Source organism: Mustela nivalis, assembly GCF_964662115.1.
Source record: "Mustela nivalis genome assembly, chromosome: 1".
NCBI lineage: Eukaryota > Metazoa > Chordata > Mammalia > Carnivora > Mustelidae > Mustela > Mustela nivalis.
The window spans coordinates 12,993,698-13,017,731 of NC_139020.1; the positions used below are offsets into that span (position 1 = coordinate 12,993,698).

At 47.9% G+C, this 24,034-nt stretch overlaps 1 protein-coding gene across 13 annotated transcripts in view; it reads left to right on the forward strand.

Moving 5' to 3' along the window:
* Nucleotides 1-24,034, forward strand: part of TIAM1 (TIAM Rac1 associated GEF 1) — a 382,148-nt gene that overhangs the window by 348,388 nt on the left and 9,726 nt on the right. For 10 of the 13 annotated variants that reach the window (XM_082723635.1, XM_082723632.1, XM_082723631.1 and 7 more), the window contains 9 exons: nucleotides 2,133-2,312; nucleotides 3,236-3,304; nucleotides 3,631-3,756; nucleotides 8,796-8,904; nucleotides 12,764-12,943; nucleotides 13,040-13,158; nucleotides 17,892-18,000; nucleotides 22,259-22,317; nucleotides 22,886-22,988. In XM_082723635.1, the coding sequence (XP_082579761.1) occupies nucleotides 2,133-2,312; nucleotides 3,236-3,304; nucleotides 3,631-3,756; nucleotides 8,796-8,904; nucleotides 12,764-12,943; nucleotides 13,040-13,158; nucleotides 17,892-18,000; nucleotides 22,259-22,317; nucleotides 22,886-22,988 (1,054 nt within the window). The remainder of the gene's footprint in view (nucleotides 1-2,132; nucleotides 2,313-3,235; nucleotides 3,305-3,630; nucleotides 3,757-8,795; nucleotides 8,905-12,763; nucleotides 12,944-13,039; nucleotides 13,159-17,891; nucleotides 18,001-22,258; nucleotides 22,318-22,885; nucleotides 22,989-24,034) is intronic. The other 3 variants (XM_082723627.1, XM_082723638.1, XM_082723630.1) reach the window with 1 other exon arrangement.

Sequence of the window (24,034 nt, forward strand, 5' to 3'; positions counted from 1 at the left end):
GGCGGAATGGTTGGTTGAGCATCTGCCTCTTGGTTTCAGCTCGGGTCATGATCTCGGGGTCCTGGGATTGAGCCCCGCATCAGATTCCATGTTGCATGAGGCTCTCCCACCGTCTTCCTCTGCCCCTCCCCCCCCAATAAATAAATAAATCTTAAAAAAAAAAAAAAAGACAGGGGCACCTGGGTAGCTCAGTGGGTTAAAGCCTCTGCTTTCAGCTCAGGTCATGATCCCAGGGTCTTGGGATCAAGCCCCACATCGGGCTCTCTGCTTGGCAGGGAGCCTGCTTCCTCCTCTCTCTCTGCCTGCCTCTCTGCCTGCTTGTGGTCTCTATCTGTCAAATAAATAAATAAAATCTTTAAAAAAATAAAAGACAAAGAAATAACCATTGGGGCATCTGGGTGGCTCAGAAGGTTAAGCCTCTGCCTTCGGCTCGGGTCATGGTCCCAGGGTCCTGGGATCGAGCCCTACCTCGGGCTCTCTGCTTGGTGGGGAGCCTGCTTCCCTCTCTCTCTGCCTGCCTCTCTCCCTCCTTGTGATCTCTATCAAATAAATAAATAAAATCTTTAAAAGAAAAGAAAGAAAGAAAGAAAGAGCCATTATGTGGATTTGGGTCCTGGCTCTCCTCCTTGGTGTCATGGCATTGTTGTGAATACTTCCTTGTTAGGTTCTGATTTCCCAAGTCCTTGTACTGCCTTGGTTCCAGGCTCCGTTCCCTTTGAGATGTGCCACGGAGGGGAAGGCATGTTAACGTCGCTGCCTTTTTCCTCTGTGATTAAGGGATTGCCCCCCTCGGATTTCCCTTGGTTTTAGCCCCTCTGCTCTGCCTAATGCCGGCCCTGACTTTCGGCTCTGGGCAGCAACTGCTGTTTTGGGGAGGATGTTCTCCTGTTCTTCCCGTGGAGGCGGGTGGGGGAAGAAGTAATTCTTCGCAGCCGTGTTTGCTGGGAATGCTCTGTGCGTGGGGATGGGTTAGATGGTGAAAGTGAGGGAGAGGAGGTGAGCAGGCAGCCTGCCTTCAGAGAGCTATCCAGCGAGCATCTGTAGGGTGGTACATTTGGGCAAAGAGTAATCAACTAGATTTGGGGCCATAAAATGGCCTCTGCAGGCATCCCAGATAGAGCTTTAAAAAGTTCGCGGCCCGTCCCCTCCTGGAGGTTCTGGCTGGGCTGATCTGGAGGGTGCACTGGGATGTCCGCCAGGTGTTTGCTGTATGCAGACTCGAGGACTCAGGCTCCAGGACTAATTCCTCGGGGTTTTCAGCAGCCTGCCTTGGCGAACTCTTTTGCATAACTGGAAAGTGGCAATTTTAGAATCCTAGAACCCGAAACTTCTACCTGAGTCATCCTGGACAGAGATTCGGTGGAGGCTGAGCTCCCCGACTGAAGTCTTGTTCAGGGCCCCACAGCTTTTATTTCCAGAGAGAGGAGGTATCTTTCTGCTTAGAGAAGCTGGAGAGACAGAAACTGGGTTTCGGGTTTTTTTTTTTTTTCCTTCTTAAAATATATCAGGCTCTACCGTTATCTAGAAAGTTGCCTTCGGGCCAGTTTTTAACAAAGCCAGAAAGAATCTTAGCTTCTAAAATCATTTTCCACCATTGCAAAATAAGTATAGTTTACTTAAGTGGGGACTGTGATAATTAGCCTTGTATCTGGGGTGAAATGCGTTTGATTTTTCGGTATCTCCATCTCCTTATTGTAAGCTTCTTGCAGGGTATTTATGAACACAGGCTTTGGTCCACACTGCCTGGTTCAAATCCCAGCTCTGCCATTTTCGAACTCTGCAAGAGCTGTGCAATCTCAGATGAGTTGCTTAACCTCTCTGGGCCTCCTTTGTCTCAGCTGTTTCACAGGAATGCTAAGAGCCCTTACTTACCGTGTGGGAGGATTAAATACATCAGACAAGTGGCTGGCATGTGGTGAGCACTCAGATTATGTCAGCAATTGTCCTGATGGGTGTTTTGAGCGTTCAGTGAGCTCTCTTATGTGTGGAACCTTCTGGGGGAAGGCGCGATGGAATTCACGTGTGGCGGCTCATTAACCAGGAAGGACCCCTTTAGGCGGAACAGATGTCAGCTGGGTCTCTCTTGTGAGAGGTAACTTCGTCTGCCTTGCCTTTTAAACTGTGCTCTGAAGAGCACGGAACAGGTGGCCGCGTTCTGCCGCAGTCTGCATGAGATGAACCCCTCTGACCCCAGCCCATCTCCCCAGGACGCCACCGGGCCTCAGCTGGCCACCATGAGGCAGCTCACGGACGCCGACAAGCTGCGCAAGGTGATCTGCGAGCTCCTGGAGACGGAGCGCACCTACGTGAAAGTACGTCTCGCTGGCCCGCTGTCCCTCCCCGCAGGGTCATTTTGAAGGAGGGGCGTGGGTTACGCTGTGTTGGGGCTCCTGGGGAATCTGGCGTTTCTTCTGAACGTTTCGGATCTCCCGCATTGTAAGGAAGCACATCAATTCTTAGAGCAATTCCTTGACATTTGTAATTGATCGACCGGGAAGCGAGATGATGGTGACTATTCCGTGAGCCTCTGACCTTTCTAAATCTGTTGTTGAGCTAATACTACAATTGAATTCAGGTTTTGAAAGATTTAAAGGTATTATTTTCGGTATCTAAGTTGAGTCTAGGCAGAAGGCTATCTGTTTTCCTTTAATTCTCCCTTGTGTTCAGGTATTTAGTTGTATTCCTGTAACTACGTAAGTTATTCCTGTGTAATTCGTAATGTCTATGTGATACATATAACTAATAATGCATGCTTTCTACATACATTATAATGCATACATTGTAATACATTCCTAGGACTGTAATAATTATCTATTCCTGAAACTATGTAATATACTTATAGGTCACAACAGTGTGATCTGTTTTTAATGATTTAATGGTCTTGAACTCAGGGGTGAGCAAATTCTGGCCCTGAGGCCAAATCCAGCGTCCTGCCTGTTTTGACAGATAAAGTTTTATTAGAACACTGCCACACACATTCATTATGTGTTGTCTGTGCTGTAACAGGAAGCAGTTTCCCTGTTACAGCAGCAGAATAACACAGTTGTGACAGAGGCCACGTGACCTGCAGAGTCAGAAAATGTTCCCGAAAAGCTTGGCTCACTCCTGCTTTAAGGAAACTGAATGACCTAATGACTGTAATGCTAGCATTTGGGACATAGTCTGTTTTTTTTTAATCCTTTATTTTCCTGCTAGTCTTTTAGAGATGCTAATGAGCTATCCTTTCGACCCATAGGACTTAAACTGTCTCATGGAGAGATACCTAAAACCTCTTCAAAAAGAAACTTTCCTCACCCAAGATGAGGTATGGTGGAAATTGTCTTAACATTGTGTGTCGTGCTGCAGCTTGACTTGGTGAAGAGGAAGGAATGGGGCACACGTGCAGGACTGAAAACACTGGGAATTCTCTCAGTTGTGATAACTAGATCAGATGGTTGCGAGTGACACTCTTGGCTCGTACCCTGAGAGTAAGGAGCGTCACCACCCCCTGCCCTGGCCCCCCCCCCCCCACCATGGGGCTCATGATCTTAACTGCGATGTAGTGATAGAGAACCGTCGACATCAGAAGCAGATAAGGTTTCTGAACACCAGTGAAATACGGGGTGGCTTAAATTCTTCTTCATTTTCCAGCTTGATGTGCTCTTTGGAAATCTAACCGAAATGGTGGAGTTTCAAGTAGAATTTCTGAAAACTCTAGAAGATGGAGTGAGACTGGTACCCGATTTGGAAAAGCTTGAGAAAGTCGATCAGTTCAAGGTAAGTCCTCTAATGTATGTCAGGCTGCCTCCTCCTGTCATGGGTGGATTATTCTGTAGGTCAAGTGGAACCTCCGAGAACACATCCCCGGGGGGCAGAGGCTCTCTCTGGTACGTTCTTGTGCTCATGGTGTTGGGTCTTCATTGGACCTCCGGTGGGGTCTGTTCCTGAGGGAATTCTGAGATGGGAACCTTGTCTGGCTAAGGTGACACTGGAACTCACTGGAAATTGATGCCCCTGCTGGCTTCTGCTCTGGAAGGTAGACCAACCTTGACCTTTTGTTCGGTTGACGTGCGGCCCTTTAATTCTTGCTATTAGCAGATGAGACTAGCACCCTCGGTTTCCCGGTAAACAAGTTAATTTATCATGTTCTGGAAAACTTTGCCTAATGGAAATGCGTATCATGATCCAGGAGGGAGACAGTCTTCCAGCACACAGTGTCCTCAGAGCGCTAATGAGGATTTATGGCTGGTACCTCAGTGAGGATGCTTCGAGCTTACTTCCCCCTCCTTGGCTGGCTCTCCTTCATCACAGATACTTCCTGTGGTGCGCCTCCAACCGACAGAGCTCATCGACCCACACACAGTGGTGGTGGTTTCTCATATAGTTTAAAAGAAAAACAAAACAAAACACAAAAAATCAGATTAATTCAGATGTCAGGAGCTCTTTGTTACCACAGATTAGAGTAGTTTGCATTCTGGAATTCTCTGCAAGTGCAGTCGGGCAACGTATGCTCTTTTTTTTTAACGTGGCATCCTTTACTTGGTGGAGTCGGGCCATGTTCCATCCATGTGGCTGCATATGTGGCTCCGTGGTATCCGACTGTAGAGAGGGAGTATGCTTTATGGCCCTTTCACCTTTCCTGGGCATTTGGGTTGTTTTCATTTTGGGGCAGTTACAAGTAAAGCTGCTACGCAGATTTGTGTATAAATGCTAATGGATATCTGTTTTCCTTTGGCCACATATGTAGGAGGGTGGCAGTTGGATCACGTGATTATACCAGTGCGCATTCCCACCAACAGTTCTGTCTCACCCTCCTGAGGTCATGGTCCCTTTTTATAATTTTAGTCATTCCACTGGGATTATAGGGCACCTCATCGTAGCTTTCATTTTGATTTCTATTAGGACACAATGACGAGCATCTTCTAATGTGCTAATTTGCCTTTAATACACCCTCTTTGGTGAAGCGTCTGTTCAGATCATTTGCCCGTCGACTGTTGGTTGGCTGTTTTCTTACTATGAGTCTTGCGAATTCTTTCTGTGTTCTGAATATAACTCCTTTACCAGAACCAGGATTTGGAATTATCGTGTCGTACTGTCACTCAAAGATCGGAAACTTCAGATTTCCATGAAGTCCAGTTTTTCAGCTTTTTCTTTTTTGAGTCATACTTTGGGCGCCATGTCTGTGAAACTTTTGCCTGAACCTGGGTCCTAAGGAGTTCCTCCTTTTTTCCTCCCAGAAGCTTTGTAGGTTGGGCATGTGCGTTTCGGCCTGCGATCTGTCGTGAATTAAATTCGTTAGGGTGCGATGTTGGAATCGGAGTCCTCTTTTTTCCATATGGATGTCTGACTTTTCTTGTGCTTTTTGTCGAAATGACTATCCTTTGTCTTCTTCCACTGTATTAATTTTGCAGTGGTGTCGGACTCAGGTTCAGTTGTCTATATATGTGGGACCCCCCACAGACGTCATAGACTTCGACCTCTCCTAGAGCTTGCCAAAATCAGGCTGGGTGCGGTTAGCACACACATTTAGGGACTGAGCTGAAGGCTGCTCTCTGTATGCTTTTGTGTGTCATAGCCTCTCTGCAAAGAAGCTGTTCAGTACACACGCCCACGTGCAGACACTTAGCATAAGAATATATATATATATACTTAGATATTTTTATTTGGAGATAATTTGAGACTTAGGGAAAGGTTGCAAGAATAGTCCGAAGAATTTCTGGATATCCTTCACCCAGATTTCCCAAACATGAATATTGGACCACGTTTATTTCTTTATTTTCCTGTCTTCGGTGTGCAAGTATGTGTGTGTGTGTGTGTGTGTGTGTGTAATATAATTTTTTCCTCGAACTGTTGAAGAGTTTAGTTGTGGGAATAATACCCCCCCTTTTTTTTTAAAGATTTTATTTATTTATTTGACAGACAGAGATCACAAGTAGGCAGAGAGGCAGGCACAGAGAGAAAGAGGAGAAAGCAGGCTCCCCACGGAGCAGAGATCCCAATGCAGGACTCAATCCCAGGACCCTGGAATCATGACCTGAGCCGAAGGCAGAGGCTTTAACCCACTGAGCCACCCAGGCGCCCCTCATAATACCCCTTTAATCCTAATTACTGCATCCAGTTCATTTCCTGTGTGCTCAAGTGCTACTTGGATGAGTGCCTTTTCTCCCCTCTTCATATTAAAGGTGTTAATCGTTCCATTTGAAATACAGTTTGGTTGGCTGGTTTCTGCTTATAATGATCATATATGTTTTCTAAATGAGTACATTCATTAGGACAGTTACAAATTGTGACAAGGGTCGGTAATTTGTTAGTTAATTAGAAAGTTGCTTAGCGAGGGTCGTAATAAAAATGGATACATTCCAGGCATTCCTTGAAACGTTTGTTTGTTTGACGATTTTATTTATTTGAGAAAGAGGATGAGCAGGAGGAGAGGCAGAGGGAGGGGGAGAAGCAGGCTCCCCACTGAGCAGGGAGCCCAATGTGGGGCTCGAACCCAGGACGTTGAGATCATCAGCTGAGCCACCCAGACGTCCTGCGACACTTGGTTGTACTCTGAGACATCTAACGTTGAATATATTCACTTAGCAGTCTCCTGCTGTGGGGCTGGTGGTTTGGGTTTAGTTCTGGTTAATCCCTTAAGGAGAGTTAGGGAGACAGAACTTGATGTGGACATGGCTGCATTATGAGCAGGGTTGTTCGGGGAGGGACTGGTACCTGGATTCTCGCGGTGAGCTCTTTCTAAAGGGTCGCAGTTCTAAATTCCACTCGAGTAGGACTCTTCTCGCTGACCTTCACTGTCCTGGTTTATGGCTACACCTGACAGTCTCCCTTCTGTCTGTAAGGCAAGACAAGTATCGTCATGGCCCAGGGGCTTATTTCTAGCACATCTGAGTTGGCTTCTGGAATTGTCTGCGTCTCCTCTGAAAACTATGCCTGCTGTTTGCGTCATCCTACTTAGTTTAAATCCTGATTGTATATTTGGCCAAAAATATAAAAAGTCATTAAAATATTCAAACTGTGGGATGTCTGGGTGGCTCAGTCAGTTAAGCATCTGCCTGCGGCTCAGGTCATGTTCCCAGGGCCCTGGGATCGAGCCCCACACCAGGCTCCCTGCTCAGTGGGGAGTCTCCTTCTCCCTCTGCCTGTCTCTGTCTCTCTCCCTCTCTCTAGCAAATAAATAAAAATATTTAAAAAAAAAATATTCAAACTGTGTTGCTTAGAACATTAGTCCTAAGGCAGTATTAGAAAAAAAGAATTAGTTCTGAGGGTCAAGTTTTGATAAAATATCCCCTTGGAGATTTGCATTGTCCATCAGCCAGGGAGAGTGTCTGTGACATTCTCTGCAAATACAGTCTTTGTGGATAAACCCCTCATACCTGTGCACACTTTGTGTCCTGAGAGCATTTTTTAAGGCCAGAAGAATAAATGAATACCTTAATTATGTTTATCTGTTGGCTGCCTGTATGGTTAAGCCCTAGGTAAGTAGGAAGTTAAACAAATGGCCTAATACGGTTAATGTGAGGCATTAAAGTTAGAGCTTTTTCTTCTTCATCTTTTCTTGTTGAATTATCCAGTGTGTCTTGAGGCATCAGTGCCCCGGCAGAGTCAGACTGTCCCTGCTGGGACCCTCTCAGCCAGGGTGGTGAGGTTGGGACGGGGTGAGGCTTGAAAGGGAGAGGAGGAGATGTAGAACGTGTAGGTCTCTCGTTACCCATTCTGGGTGGTTCCAAAGAAACTTTTTGTTTCGGTAGATGGTCTATCAGAATTCTGTGCATCGTGTGTTAGAAAAATTGCACATTGAAATCCAAAACTTTTTTCTTGGAATTTCACTTTTAATTCTAATCAGTCATGTGCTCTCTCTCTCTCTGAACAAGACTAGATCAGTGTGAAACATAAAGGATATTTTTCTGAGACTAGTATATATATATTTGGGTATATGTGTATATATATATATGTATATATAAATGTGTAGGATACAGAGCATCCTTAGGCATGTTAAATTCTAGGTTTTTTATGTTTTTAAATTTTTTTAAATTCTGAGGGCTTTTTGTTTTTTTGTTTTTTTTTTTTTGAGAGAGAGAGAGCAAGTGCAAACAGGAGCAGAGGGAGAGGGAAAGAGAGAATCTCAGGCCAACTTTGCACTGAGCTGGGAGCCTGACGCGGGGCAGGATCCCAGGAGCCTGAGATCATGACCTGAGCCAAAATCAAGAGTCAGCCCAGGTGTCCCAAGGCACATTAAATTCTAATAGATCCTTTTGAGGCAGAGGTGTGGGCTGGGATAACCTGACTCACTCCCAGAGTCAGGCGTGTTTCTCCCAATCTCACCTACTCCATGCTAGGATACGGAGCTGTGTTGGAGACGGCAGAGTTAGTGACCAGGGACGTGTGTCTTTTAATTTTGGGGTGTATGCATTTCCTGTCTCTACTTGGTGTGTCACTTCGACCTCCCAGCAGGAGCTAATGAGAGATTGCAGGAGTGTTCTGCCTTTTTCCAAAATGCCATCGATATTTTCTCATTAACATTCATACATCCCAGCTGGGGCATTTAAAGACCCAAGGCTGGAAAAGCAGTGACATCTCCAGCGTAATTAGCGCGAAGGCCGGCTCCGGCACGGAGCGCGAACACGTCAGCCCTCAGCCTTTCCCACAGGCAGTTTCAGGCCATCGGTGAGCAGAGCGAGGCTGTGACAGGTGTGAATGGTGCTGATCTGTGGGGAGGGTCAGGCACACGTGAGCCCCCCCCCCCCCCGTGTCCTGCTGATATTTCCAGATGAGGATGAACGTGAACTAACTGCGGTTTTTCTCGTTAAATCCAGAAAGTGCTGTTCTCTCTGGGGGGATCCTTTCTGTATTACGCTGACCGCTTCAAGCTCTATAGTGCCTTCTGCGCCAGCCACACGAAGGTCCCCAAGGTGCTGGTGAAAGGTAGGCGGGTGAGGACTGGGTGGCGGGTGGGCGTATCTGGTGTAATTCACACCGCTATGGCTGGCAGCGCCAGGGGCGTTTGGACAGAGATCCAGGAGTCATGCCAGATAGTTCCTCAAATAAGGGTACTGAGAAGTGACATGCACGACTGTCTTTTTTTTTTTTTTTTTTTAAAGTAAACTCTGTGCCCATCATGGGGCTCAGACTCACAACCTCTGAGATCTGGAGTTGCACACTCTACTGACTGGGCCAGACACGCGCCCTGACGTCTTGAACTAGCCGTCTTGTCAATAATTAATTAATTAACTAATTAATTTTTAAAAGATTTGAAAGAGGATCAGAGGGAAAGGGAGAAACAGATTCCCCTCTGAGCAGGGAGCCCAGTGCGGGACTCCATCCCAGAACCCCTGGGTTGTGACCTGAGTGGAAGAGCCACCCCGGCACCCCTTGTCAGTTTTCTTGTAATGCAAGTTTTGACTAAGCTATCTGGGGCCAGAATTAAGGGGTCATTATGTTGCAATTATGCAAAAACAGGGGTGGGTGGGCTTTAGAAATTCCCTGCTTGATTCCTAATTTCCGCTCATTTCCTTATAACATTGCACACTTCATATATATTTTGGTGGCATTCCATCTTTCCCGCAACTTTTTTTTTTTTTTTTAAGATTTTATTTGATAGAGAGACCGAGAGAGAGCTCAAGCAGGGGGAGTGGGAGAGGGAGAAGCAGGCTCGCTCTAAACAGGGGGACCACATGGGCCGATCCTAGGACGCTGGGATCATGACCTGAGCTGAAGGCAGCTGCTTAACCCACTGAGCCCCCCAGGTGCCCCTTTCCGTCACCTACTTTTGTTGCTAGCTGTGTGATATTAACCCCCGCCCTCGACTTGCAGTTCTGTTTTGCCTAGAACAGAATAGGGTTTTAAATTGGCAGGGTCCTTTCCCTCAGTGTTCTGGAGAGATGATGGATCATTCTGAGAGCCTCCAGGAAGCTGTTTTGCTTCCCTAGTTCACATGTGATGTTGGTGATAGGTAAATGGATTAAAAAACAAATAAACAAAAAAATCCAGCCAGTTTCTCTGGGAAACAGTCTAACTAGTAGAAAGTTGGTTTGCAGAGACTCTCTGGAAATCAGCCTGCTTGGTCTTGATTTTGTTTTTGTTTTAAAGATTTTATTTATTTATTTGACAGACAGAGATCACAAGTAGGCAGAGAGGCAGGCAGAGAGAGAGGGAGAGAGGGAGAAGTAGGCTCCCCAGTAAGCAGAGAGCCCGATTCAGAACTTGATCCCAGGATCCTGGGATCATGACCTGAGCCGAAGGCAGCGGCTTAACACACTGAGCCAGCCTGCTCGGTCTTAACACTTCCCCCTGGCCATCACACGCACAGCTCCTGATCCCGTCCCTGAGTATGCAAATAATTGATACATGTTATGCTTTCCTGCCAGAGAGAATGAGCTTGACTTATTTTAAAACCTATTAAGGAAATATTAGTACAATGGAGGACTGGATAACAGAAGAGCCTGCCCCCGATAATGATACTTCATGGCAGAGTCAGTTCATGCAACAGAATCTCCTCCAGCCCAGAAATCCAAAGGGCGCCTGGGAGTCTCCTTGTCCTGTTCTCTGGCCCAGACGGCGTCTTCACATGCGCTGTATTGGTCCTGTCGCTCTGTGCACACGTTTCTTTTTAAACTTCAACTGAACGCCAATGGGTAGGAGATCATTAATGTAACAACTTCAGGGCACTTTGCTCTGCTGTAAAATTATATATGCGTGACAGTCCTTAGAGCAATTTGTGTTCTTTTTAATCACTCAGTAGATTAAAGGCTTCCCCTATAGGTTTTTCTTAATTCAATAACATGGAGGGTTTTTTGCACCTGAAAAACATTATCGTGTCATTCCGAACGATTCCATAAAACACGAGGCATGACCTACATTTTTCTAATGGCCAGATGTGCCAAGAGGGTGATGAGAACGCTTTGAGAACAGAAAGTCCCCGACTCTGACTCTTAATGGGCTCACAGCGAGGCTGGATCGGAGGGACACTCCATTAGCTCACCAGGGGCTGAGAACTGTGCCCTCTTTAGTTCTGGCGTGACATGTGGTTGATGGCTTCAGTGCTCATGGCCGTGTGGACTGTGGATGGATTCCTGCGCCCCTGGCAGATGTGGACGCACACCGGGCCGTCCCACAGAAGCTACGGCGTCCCTGTGCGTCGGCTCAGGGCTGGGCCTCATTTCCCTGACACGTAGGCCATTCATTCCCAGTGTCCTTTTCTCTTCACACATTTCTTCTTTGAAAGGAAGAGAAATGGTGGCTGAACCCCAGGAGGCTGGTTCCTCTGAATGGTGCTTAATGGGGATGAAAAGACGGTGGTCTTTATGAAGCCGCCTTCCCGTGATGGCTGTTTTAAAGATAGGATAATCATTTTACAATTCACGATGTCCTTTGACCCCGTCTTCTGGTCTTGGCTCACACTGCTTGTCCCCGGAGATGGAAATACGTTTTTATCAGAAGCTTTTGAAAACACGTACGTAGGCCCGCTGTTGGGTCACTTGGACACGTTGGCCTTAAACCGTGCCCCCCCCTTTCTTGTACTTAGTCCCTTTTCCGTCTCCACCATTTCTTGCACCTGGAAAGCATTAATTAGCTTTGTCTTCCTAAGTCCCCACTGGTGGTCACCTCTCTGCTTCTCTGGGGACCCACAACTCCCCAGGGCTGCTTTTCAGCCCAGCTGGGACCCACAGAAAAACCGGGCTGGTGAGGGAAGGGCTCCCGGAGTTTTATGAGGTCAGGTGTACATTTCCCTGGGAGAGAACTGCGCAGTCCTGGGCAGGAGGGCCCGCCCTGCAGATGCTAAGAGTGGGTAGCCCTGAATTAACATAGAACAGATCTGAAAAGGCGTTCACTGTAGGAGGGCCAACCCTGCCCCACTTCCCAGAGCCCCCGAGCATGCTGCTTCTGGTTTGTGCTTTCTTTTTTTTTTTTCCCCCCTCCTGTCTTTTTTCCCAAAAAAAAAAAAAAAAAAAAAAAAAAGGCCCTGCCAACAATGAAAGGCTTGAAAGAGACAGAGAAAACCAGGGTAAAGAGTATTTTAAAAAATGCAGGCTCTCTGATGGTTCAGATACGGGAAACCAACGGATCCGAAGACAATGGCCATTGAAAAGATAGTTTGTTCCTCGCAGCTCCCACGAGGAAGGGGCATGGGAAAGTGCCAGGGCCAGTTAGGAAGCAGAAGGAGCCGGGGGAAGACGTGGGCGACTTTAACTGTGGTTGTTGGGAGAAGGCAGGAGCAAGGCACAGTGGGCGGATTTAGGATTGGGTCATTTCAGTGGACTCTGGGATATCGGGGCTGGCCCAGGTGGTTTGGTACCGGGCCTGAGTAGGGCAGGGCCCAGTGGCTCAGAGTGAGAGAGCCCACTAGAAGAGGTGAGGGGGTGGGGGGTGGGGCTCCAGATCGCTTGGTTTGCATCTGAAAGGTGTGCTCCCAGGCCAGTCCTTTACCACCTCTAGGAACTGGAAGCCCTAGGAGGAGGGTTCTTAGTCCCAGAGTCTGTAAGGCCCCTGATGTCAAAATATCAGAATACAAAGTCGGTCTTAGTCCAAGGAGGCTTAGTAGCAGCCCCTGAAAACCCGCAGTGTGTAGGATTCACAAACCCTGTGATCCCTTTACTCAAACCCTGTATTGCCCCCAAATAAATAAGGCCCTTCCAGTCGCCTCCCTGAGGCCCCCACCTTCCGTCTCCCCGCAGCCCACTCTCCATTCAGTTCTGGGGAAGGTGCCCCCAGAATAAGTGAGGGGGAGAGGGAGGAGGGGGCATTTCGGGGTTCCGCCCCGACAGCCTGTGTTCCTCTCTTCCAGCCAAGACGGACCCGGCTTTCAAGGCGTTCTTAGACGCCCAGAACCCGAAACAGCAGCACTCAGCCACCCTCGAGTCTTACCTCATCAAGCCCATCCAGAGGATCCTCAAGTACCCGCTTCTGCTGAAGGAGCTCTTCGCCCTGACGGACGCGGAGAGCGAGGAGCACTACCATCTGGACGGTGAGCCCCGGGCCCCGAGCTCCGCCCCCCTCGCGCGCGTCTCCAGCGAGGAGCCTCGAGATCTAGCCTTTCCGTTTCCTGCCCATTTTCTTCCAGTGGCCATCAAGACCATGAACAAGGTTGCAAGTCATATCAATGAAATGCAGAAAATTCATGAGGAATTTGGGGCTGTGTTCGACCAGCTCATTGCAGAGCAGACTGGTGAGAAGAAAGAGGTAAGGACTCCTGCTTCTCAGGACTCCCGGCAGCAAAGCTGGGTTGGTTTCACTGTTGTTGGTTTTTTTTGAAGGTGTTATTTGTAAGTAAAATGGTTACGAAGCTATGGTTTCTGTTGGTGGAACTTTTGTCGTTTTTTCCTGAGCTGAATTATTTCTTGATATAAGAACTGTGTTTCTGCGTCTCACCGCTTCCCCCTCAGGACCTCTGGTTCTGTTCAGTGTGAGCTTGAACTTCCAGACATAGCTGGGGCCGCTTCTACAAGCACCGGAAAAGGTCAAAGCTACATCCCTGGAAATTAGAACAAGGCTTGGCATATAGTAGGTGCTCAGTCAATATTTGCTGAATGAGTGACAGTTTCAAATAACTTCCAGAAATCTTTTTTTTTTTCTTTTCAAGTCTTACCTAAAAACCTACTTAGAAGAAACAGTGACAGGAACGATACACTTGAGAAAAACTTAGCGCCAACCCTGAGTAGTGCCCGAGTCAATGAGAAGACGTCCCAGGACCCTGGGATCGTGACCTGAGCGAATACAAGTTCTGATGATACTGAGATGACTCCGAGGGCAAGGCATAGTACCTGGTAACATTCCTCACTGCCTCTGGACATTCAACTGGAGTATGCTCCTCGGGTTTTGCTTTCTGCCTTTAAAGAAAAACTAAAGGAGAAAAGCCAGGCGGAGACCAAGCAGAAAACACTCCTGCTGGGGTGAAGGGGGAGAGTTAAAGGCGAGGGAGTGGGGGATGCTTGATTGTTTAGTCCAGCTGAGAGAAGAATGGCCTCGTCTTCAAGGTATACAGGGTTCCCATCCAGGCTCATTTTTATGTCCTCAGGGAAGCAAAACAAGTTTTCAGACTGCTCCAAGATAGTTTTCAGAGATAGCTAAAATCTTGGCATCTCCTCTAGACATAAGATCGAACACATATTAAGAAATTTATTTTACTCCCTCTCTGGAGGGAGCCAGGCAGATGTCCTAAGGGTTTGTTGGAAAGGTGGGAACCGCACAGGTATGTTTATGAAGGGAAGAAATATGGCGAGGGTTTGTGAACGGAGGCACGCTGGTTTCTCCCCAGTGGGAGGAAGTCGGTCAGGTCGGTGCCTGACCGGACATCCGCCGTCTGCACCTTGTAGAGAGTTTCTGGAGGTGCCCAGATGCCGCGTGGAGGGCTGGGCCTTCAGGCCTGGGAGGGTGTCCTCCAGAGGACGCGTCATTCTCTGCGGACGCACGATTTATTTTTTTCTGCTGCTGTGGCAAGCAGAACACAAAGTCTGCTCTCAGTCTACCTGACAGATGCTTTCATCAGCCAAGGAGGGCGGGAAAGGTGGGCGCTGCGCCTCTGGAAAGGTGACTGGAGAGCTCCGGATGGAGTTCTCATTTTATAAAACTTCTGTGAGAAGAAGAACATGGGATGCTTCTGAAAGGGCAAAACAACAGAAACAGGCAAGAAGCAAAAAAAAAAAGACCATTCTCCATCTCAAAACAAAGAACTTAACCACTCTTCATGTTTGGGTGTTTATTTTGATTAAAAAGTTATATATCCACATATGCTTGAAAGTTATAGTATACCTTGTTTTTTTATGTTATTTTATTCAAAAGAATCACTTAAATTATTGTGTAATAGTTCATTGTGTGGCTGAACAATGATTAATTCCGATCGTTGGGTAATTCTCTTGGCTTCATTTATTGACTACGATGAGTCATCCTGCAAACATTTTTTGTCCTAACACTTCTCCCTCCTGTATTTTAGTTTTTTTCCTTTTGATAGAAGTGAATTTTGTTGAGTCTTGGAAATGAACATTTTCATTTTATTTCATTATACTGTTCATTATCTGCCAAACTCGTTTCTGGATTTGAATGACCTTGGGAGCAAAGGGCCATTATGCTAAAGACTAGAAGATGATGTGCATGGTGGATTGCAAAGCATTGAGGAAAAAAAGATGAATATGGTTCAAAAGTCAGGAACTGTAAAAGGGACACGGCTTTGGTGAAACTGCCCATTCTCTGAAATGAAATTCTGACTGTCAAATGAGAAATCTTTCCAGCAAGGAACAAAGAGACCAAGTGCTATACAAACTAGCCTCCTGTGAGCTGAAATTTTGTAAAAAGAAATGTGCAAAAATTGGAAGGAGGGACTTTTGACTGCCTACCAGTGTTAAAAGGAAAATCCTATCTCAGTATTCTGACGACCAGAGCCCAGAAAGATCGAGGCTTGGAAAAAGATGCGGAACACGGCAACAGGAGATTGTGTTTTCACACCGTAAGAAGAAAAAGGAAGAAATAGGTCCCCAAGGGGGGCGGGGCAGAGGCATCACAGCCAAAGACGATTGATCTCTCAGGCAGAAGGACTTAGTCTCCACGCAGTCCCTCTTTGAGAATGGTCTTGCAGCCGGAAAGGATAGAACGTCTTGATTTCACAAACACAAAACCCCGGGGAGAATGGCTTCCAGGGAACTAGTGCGCAGGTCAGTTACAGTCCTGTCACACTGCTTGCAGCGTAAGTTGGAACAATCATGGAAACCTGGAGGTAGGCAGGTCACGTGTCCAGATTTTCACAAAGGTGATTCCTGATCATTGTAGTTCCCTTTTAATGGCAATATCCAGTAAAAACCTAGAATGGATATATGAATGGTGTGTAAACAGTTACAGATAGGAACAGTTGAAACGGTAACATTCCAGGGATGGTGGTACCTGATCTCTCATCAGCCAACTTCCCTGCAGGCAGATACGTTCGCAGAGAACAAAGCGGGTTAGGAAACACCGTGTGATGAAGCTAGGCCTTCAACCTTCTAGTCCGTGGCAAACCCTGGGGAGCTAGACTGGATTGCACAGATCATTTCTTTTGCTTAGGTAGGAGGAGAAAAGGCCTCAAAAAAGAAGGGTTCAAAAGACCTGGTATAGCAGGGCATCCCAGACCCCTAAGCAGAACTTAGTCTTCGGTTTGGGCAGAAGATTCAACAGTCTGTGGAAGGCCACGGGAAGGCACTGTTGGCGGGAAGGGTGGCCCTGACCCCTTCTTTCATTTGCATGTGGCAACTTGAGGGAAACCATGTGGGCTGGAACGGGATCAGTCCATTGTTAGAAGGAAACAAACAACATCTTCCCATGCCCTACAACAAACACAGGTGTGTTCTATTGAACACAACTAGGCTTAGGCATGCCCTTTCCACAGCTGGAAGGGGGAGCTCAGGAGGGCTGGTGGAAACTTGTTAAGCCAAGCGCATGGCCCAGGGCACGGTGACCAAGCCCAGAGTCATCAGGGATTTGCCTGGTCGAGTGGGAGGTGCTCGAAAAATCACACAGCAGACCCAGAATTTGTGTTGGAAGGAAGAAGTAGAGTTTGGATAAACATCTGCTCTAGTGACCTTTTCATGACTTTTAAAGACTCACCCCTAAGCCTGGGGCCCAGAATGGTGGTACTGGGAAGCTGACTTCTGTGTATAGTAAGCACCCCATGTGGATGCTTGAGGCATGGGTGGTAGAGATGTTACAGTTTCCTTAGCCGATACTGTCCTGGAAGGTTGGTTGTCTGGTTATTTTCTATGTCCGGGCAAACTAATACAAACTAATAAAATAAACTTTTTTTTTTTTTTTTTAACCCTTGGCTATCCTGCTAATAACACAGGTCAGTAATAGAGTAATTAAAAGCCTAACGACTCATCAGTCACGACAAGGATGGCAACACCAGTGCACTTTGTACTGCTGGAGCCACGTGGCCAGCATCGGATGGTGTCTGGCTTGATGCCTCAGGAGGGGCACTGCCAAGTGGCCCTGGGTTCGTTGGAGGGCTGCTTGGTCGCCACTGTATCTAGAAACCCCATCAGGGCATACGCAGCAGAACGACCCAGATCCTTGTGCCTTTTAGAACCTCAACATCAAAGTTTAATATCTGAAATGCTGTGTTGAGCTTGATTCCTGCGACTGCAGAGCCTACCAATCACTTACCGTATTTACCAGTGGGTGGACCACGGTCTCTGATGGTTACAGAGCCTTGTTCTCTGATGTGGTTGCCCTGAGAGCAGGTCAGAGACCAGATGATCCCCCCAATGGCAAGTGGGATGCTGAGTAGGGAGAAGGAGGAGACGTGGGCCCTGGACTCCGGAGAGAAAGGCAGACAGGGCTGTCGAGAGGCATAGGCACTGGGTTACTGTGCAGGCGTGTCTGGATGGCTTTCCAGAAGGACTCACCGGGACAGGCTAGCCACCGGACCTTACGGTTTCTGCGGATCCCAGAGCACAGGCTGCACACACTCCTCAGTTGGCTTCTCTCTCCCTCCTCAAAAGTGAAACAAAATCTTTAGACAGAGCTGGAAGAAGAAAAAAATAATCGATTCCACTGCTTCCTGGAAAAAACTGTGGCTCCAAGGGGATTTAAACTCCCAGGCGGAAAGGCCTGGTTTTCTGGGGTGGATCTCAGTGATGGACAGCTGCTCGCTTCTTCTTCGGAAACTCTCTCCGTTTGAACACAGACCGATGCCGATTTCGGAGACGAGTTTTGGCAGATTTACTGTGTGTGAATTTGGGGGCGGACCCGGTTTCTCTACCTCTTTGCCATTTTATTCTTGAAATTCTTGTAGACAAATGTGGGATAAAGGAGAAAAGATAGTGATCAGATGTTTTTAAGGACAATGTTCTCATGAAGTAAGATTGACATCAGCCTGCCAGATTTGAAAACGTGAAAATCGGTCTGTTTCTGCAGCCCCCGGTAAGGTTTGCCCTGTCCCGGTTTTTCAGGTTGCAGACCTGAGCATGGGGGACCTGCTTTTGCACACCACAGTGATATGGCCAAACCCGCCAGCCTCCCTGGGAAAGTGGAAAAAGGAGCCAGAATTGGCAGCCTTTGGTACGTATCAGAACAGGGTTGGGGCATCTGGGTGGCTCGTCAGTTAAGCATCTGACTCTTGATTTTGGCTCAGGTCATGATCTCAGGGTCGTGAGATCGAGCCCTGTGTTGGGTATGGAGCCTGCTTAAGATTTTCTCCGTCTCTCTCTGCCCCTCCCTGCTTGCTCTCTCTCTCTCTCAAAAACGAAATAATAATAATAATAACAACAACAACAGGGTTGGTAGGGGGTAGCAAAGAGAGGGAAGCTGGGCTTACTTTGCAAAATAAGAACATTTCTTTCTCAAGACCCAGTTTATTAACGTTAACTTCATTTCAGTTATCTGAATCGGTCTCCTGCCCTGGCCACTAGCGTGTCCAAAATAGTGAATGAAAACTTCCAGGTCCACATGGCCAGTGTGACCACCCCGTCCCATAGGAGGGAGGGAATGGCCTTGCCGAGCCTGCCTCGCGAATCACCATGTAGGCAGGGAAAGGTTTTGTTGTTGTCCTCACTGCTCAGAATCTTTTTAAAATAATGGGTTAATAATAATGTTATTAATAATAATTAATAATAAGGAAAACTTGTGTGAGACATGAAGACAACATTGCCTAGTTCTGAGAGATCTGAGCTCTTTCCTGGTCTCTCTGATTCTGCCGTGTAGGTGATATTGGGATTCAGGCGGTCGGTTCGCAGCTGGTTTGTTGGGGCAACACTGGGGCGCCGTGATCACTCGTGAGCTGCCTCTCAATTGTGTGACTACTTCAAGCCAAAGTAGAGATGCTTGTGGATGATTTATTTTTTAATAAACTAGCTAGGCATTTTGAGACAGAAAACTATGGGAATTGCGTGTGTAAAATTCTTCTATGGGACCTGGTTCTGTTTTACATCATGTATTCTGAGAAAACTCTTTGGTAGGCACTCGATATAAGGGAAATCTAGTATTTTTCCATTCTCTTACCTTACCTTGTGTTTCTAGGGGAAAGGGATGGTTGCTCATTGCTTCTTTAATGGAACACATTTTTATTTTCTTTCCCTCACGATGTGAATGGAGTATCCCCAAATGGAACATCCTTGTGGTGTTAAAATCAGAATGTTAGAAATCAAGACTGTCGAACTTTCCGTTAGCTCACCCAAGGCTTCGCTGAAAAGCTTAGTGACGTTCCTAACAGTTCCAAAGAGCCGCTAGAGTTGCTGATGCCATTTCCTTAAAAATAACAAAGATGGGTAGACGTGTGCAGGGAAAGCGCGTGACCAGATAGGACATACAAGAAAGGATTGGGATATTGTAACATGTTGGTCGTTTTTGATGGGCGGCTGCTTTCGGTGGGGCTAGGGATAGATTTGTCACCCCGCCCCCGCCACACGTTACCAGTTGTGTCTCTTATATTGTCATTTCTTCTTGGAAGGGCTGGGAGCTTTCAGATGCTGCTTGGTAGGTGGCTTCTGGGAAGTAGGATTCCAAAGTAAATGACCCAAACCGTCTATCTTCTGGTTTCTGATTCTGGGTTACTGAAGAATGGTTCCAGAGTTCCACACTGGAATTTTTCGTGACTGTCTCCTGAATTGTACAGATTTCCTGTGGTTAGAAATAAACAGATTTAGGGGTGCCTGGGTGGCTCATTCAGCCTTTGGCTCAGGTCATGATCCCGGGGTCGTGGGATCGAGCCCCACATTGGGCTCCCTCCTCAGCGGGAAGCCTGCTTCTCCCTCTCCCCCAGTTTGTGCTCTCTCTCAAATAAATACATAAAATCTTTTTTTTTTCTTTTTAAAGAAATAAAGAGATTTAAAAGAAGAAAAAATTTGGAAGAAAGGAGGGGTCGACCAACTTTCTCTGTGAAGGCCACGTAGTAAATACTTTCAGGTTCAAGGGCCGCAAGGCCATGTGCAGTCAGAGGCAGACAACATATAACCAAGTGGACTTCTGTGTTCACAGGCTGTTCCCAAAGGGCCGCAGGCCCCAGTCTGCCAACCAGTGGTACAAAGAGTTCCAGAAATGCTGGTTTTGAGGTTTGGGGTTTTACTTGGCTGCTTGCTGCCTAGGCTCTGATAGAGAACAGTGCGTGTTTCACTCTGCGTCACTCTGTTCCCTGCCCCACAGGCTGCTTTCTGGGGTTGGGAGGGTGGGCTGGCTCCCCAGATGGGAGCCCCCAACCCCTGTGCTGGGTGTGAATGGAAGCCGCAGCCCCCAGGCCCTAATCGGTGGTCACACTGCCAGTGGGTCCCACGGGCGCCACAGTTAGCGAGGTGAGACGCTCCCGAGGCTCTAGGAGAAGCGGGAAGGATTCAAGCCAGGGTTGTGAATAAGAGCAGATCGTCCTCACCATGATGAGATGAAATTCTTTGTGGGTTCCCAGTCCATAAAGGTGCCACGTTGGGCCGTTATGGTGGCATGAACAGAGCCTTGGAAATGCCCTTTGAAATCTGGAGTTGTTGTTGTAAGGGAAGCAGATTACCATGGAACCGGCAGCTTTGGGGTTAAAACGTGGTTGTCTCTTGTTTTGATTTAAATCTCTAATCTCAGGAAACAGTGCAGCTTTCTTCTGCGACTGAAATCGATGTATTACGCTCCTAGCACCTTGATATTTGCTTCCAGGACAGCTCATCTGAACTGAATGTTGATCATCATCTCAAAAAAGAAAAAGAGTTTGTCTAGGCTTCCGCCTTTTTGGGTATTAGATGATCACCTTCGGGGTGTGGAGGGAGCGCTGGGGTGGGCAGGGGTGCTAGGAGTTTTGACTGAGGTCCTGTCTATGACATCAGGACAACACTTGTAGTCAGTTGTGTGAGAATAGCCCCAGGGGGCCAGACAGAGCTTAAAGAGGAGGTGGTTGTAACCCCAGCTGAGGACCACGGTGGCCCTACCACTGTGATCCAAGATGGCTGAGGTCAAGGTCAACTGAGGTAAGCCGGCCGCCTTTTTGGAACCATGGCGGCCACCCCCATTAAGCTGTGGTCCCAGGGATGTGGTGGGTCTTCTGAGACTCAGGTCACTGGACACCCTCTCCCAGGGAGAGTTCCCTCAGTTTTAAAGGACATGTTGTCCTGGCCACAGTGAGTTCTGGAGGCTTCCTGGTGAGCACACAGGACCTCTTCAGGTACTGGGCTCAGCCTCTGTGCAGAGTTGGTGCAGCCTCCTTGGCCAGTGGGAAATTGGGAGAGGGCGCCTCTCAGTTCATCCTCTGGGATTCTTAAGGGGGCCCAGATACAGGGAGCGTGAAGGGCCAGGGTCGATCCAGACTCAGTGGCTAGAGTTGGTTTCTTCACACCTTCAGGTTCTTTTCTGCAGGGGAGGTGAGGAGGCTGACCAATCCTAAAGCAGATGGAAAATGAACCAGACACTTTGGGTTGGTCTCCAGAGGGCCTGGGAGCCTGCCCCACCCTATCCCAAGGAAGAATTTGCTGAACATTTATTCCCTTTGTAGTTCTGGGTCTGGTACACCAGGCGTGCCCTCTCCAGCTGCCATGGGACTGATGGGGCTCCGGCTCTGCCTTGGGCCGGGGCGTGAAGGGGGTTGGAGTCCCTGCCACCCAGGGCCAAGGATGGGCTCGCTCTGCTTCTAGTCCTCTGGGCGCCGCTTCTTCCTCCCCTGGAGCAGGGGTCAGAGTCACCGAGTGGTCACCGTGCTCAGCATTGTTCAAGAAATTCTATGGACTGTGCCTAACTATTGTGTCTCCCCCGGCCCCCAAACACTGGGAGAGTAAACCGACCTACTCCCTCTTTCTAAATGGCTTCCTGTGATTCAGTCTGTTTGGAGGAAGGGCACATGCATTCTGCTCCATAAGCCGATTTTTATTTCTTCGGGTCGGAAAGATGAATTCTGTCTCCCAAACTCTGAGCACTCTATGCGTGTGTGTGTGTGTGTGTGGTAGCAGCTTGTTTGGCGTGTGTCTACGTCACCGTAGACACCATCATTGTCCTTGATGCCTGCCTGGTTTCCTCTAGCCGCTGACCTAGCACGTCTCTGTGAACTTGTGTATTGCTGGCATTTTTAAACTTGAGATGACACCATAGTTAAACGGCGTTTAATCTGAAAGTTTCCAGTGGGGCGGGAGGGTTTTTTTCCATTTATTTGGGCTTTCTGTGTTTTTATGGAACCTGGAAAGTGCCGTCTCAGTAGGCTTGGTGAACGGTTGGAAGGTGGGGTCGGCGTGGGCTCGGCTCACCGCCTTCTCCCGAGCTGTAGTGTCGGTAACCCCACATTAGCGGGGTTCAGGGGAAAGCTCCACCCATGGCGCGCTGTAACCGCCTGTGTCTTTTTTGTTTTTTTTTTCCCCAGTCTTCAAAACTGCTGTGGTCCTTGTATATAAAGATGGCTCCAAACAGAAGAAGAAACTTGTAAGAATCTTACTTCCCCCTTGGATGAAAGGATTTTCCTTTTCTATCCGCGTCTCAGTTCTGCTTGCATAGTGATCATCCTACGCCTTTGCCAGACACCAGCCTCTGAGATTTTTTTGCCTTTTTTTTTTTTTTAAACTTTTTAAACACGTTTGAAGTGTTGCTACGGACTGGAGGAAATTGCCCATCCTGCCTTCTGTCTGGCGGACTCACACTGAAAGCAGGAAAGCGAATCGATATCAGGCCTGCCAAGACCAGAACCTTCCTGACACTTGTTTGCTTTATCCATTCTCCTTCCGGGGGTCCCTCTTCTCCTCCTTCCCGTGTCTCTCTTTTACCTGGATCTGCTCAGCGAACTAATTTGCAGACCCCGTGCCTGCTTATCTAAACACTGCCTCTCGCTTTCTGCTGGATGAACCAAAGGGCCATAGGGCTGAGGTCCCCCCTCCCACCCCGGCCAAGCGTGGGGGTTCCAGTCTCACTGATCTGGGGCGGGCGTGGGGGGACCCCGTCCAGTCCGGGCCAGAACAGATGGTTCTCAGGCACCTCGTTCCTTCTCCTCCTGCAGGTAGGATCTCACAGGCTTTCAATTTATGAGGACTGGGACCCCTTCCGATTTCGGCACATGATCCCCACCGAAGCTCTGCAGGTTCGAGCTTTGGCGAGCGCAGGTAAACCCCGAAATGCGCGTGTCCGACGTGTGTGTGAATTGTTGGTCTGAACCCACGCTCTTGGTCGAACCACCCTACCATTGTTTTCCCTCCTATATTCAACTCTCCTTCCCCCACAGCCTCTCCCCTGCCTCTTGTTTACCCGGCCACTTACTAGCTATTGAATGAATGAATGACCCGAGTAAGTGGATGTGATGTCTCCAATACCGTTCCAAGGAATTCTAGTCATTCTGTTGTATACATTAATAACTACATCAACCGATGTCGGGGTGGCAGTGAGTCTCGTATTGCTGGAGAGAATCCTGGAGAGCATGAGCAAAGTCCATGTAAAATAAATCACTTGCTTTTTTAACCAGGAGACTGGAAAAGGCCACCAAAAGCACGAAAAAGCCATTAAATAAGTGTGTGTGTGTGTGTGTGTGTGTGTGTGTGTGAAGCATTAAAAATCTTTGTGTTAGTCTGGAGGCCTTTGAAATGTCAGGCCTTTTCCTGCGATCCAAATAGCCATAAAGCAAGCTGTCGGACCGCAAGAATATACTGATTACTATAAATTAGATGATGCCTTAGGCTCAACACCCATGAACGCCAGCAGGGTACCGACCAAGAGAAGGAATATTTTTGTGACTCGGCGGCCCCGTTCAGGGCCTAATTAAAGGCCATTGTGGGGAGGAGCTGTCAGCAGTCGCTCGCTCTCCTGAGCACGCACACTCTGGAGGGAGCACCTTGGGGGTCAGGTGGAAACTCTCAGGCCAGCAGCCGTCTGGTTGGCCAGAGAGGCCGTGGAAGGGACCGCCACACATACACGGTAGATGCTATTTCTGTATCCTCTCTGGCATCCGATGTGTCCACTGTGTGGCTCCTCTTTCTGCGTGTCACCTCACCGTAGACAACTTCAAATGCAAAATGCGCTTCGGACAAACGTATTCAGGATGATTGTTCGCCTGAGGAAGGTTTCTTCCTGACCGTCCCGTGCGGAGATTTGCCCTGGCGCGTTTTTACCTAGCGATTTGATTTTCAAGACCCTGGACCTATTTTGCAATCTTGGG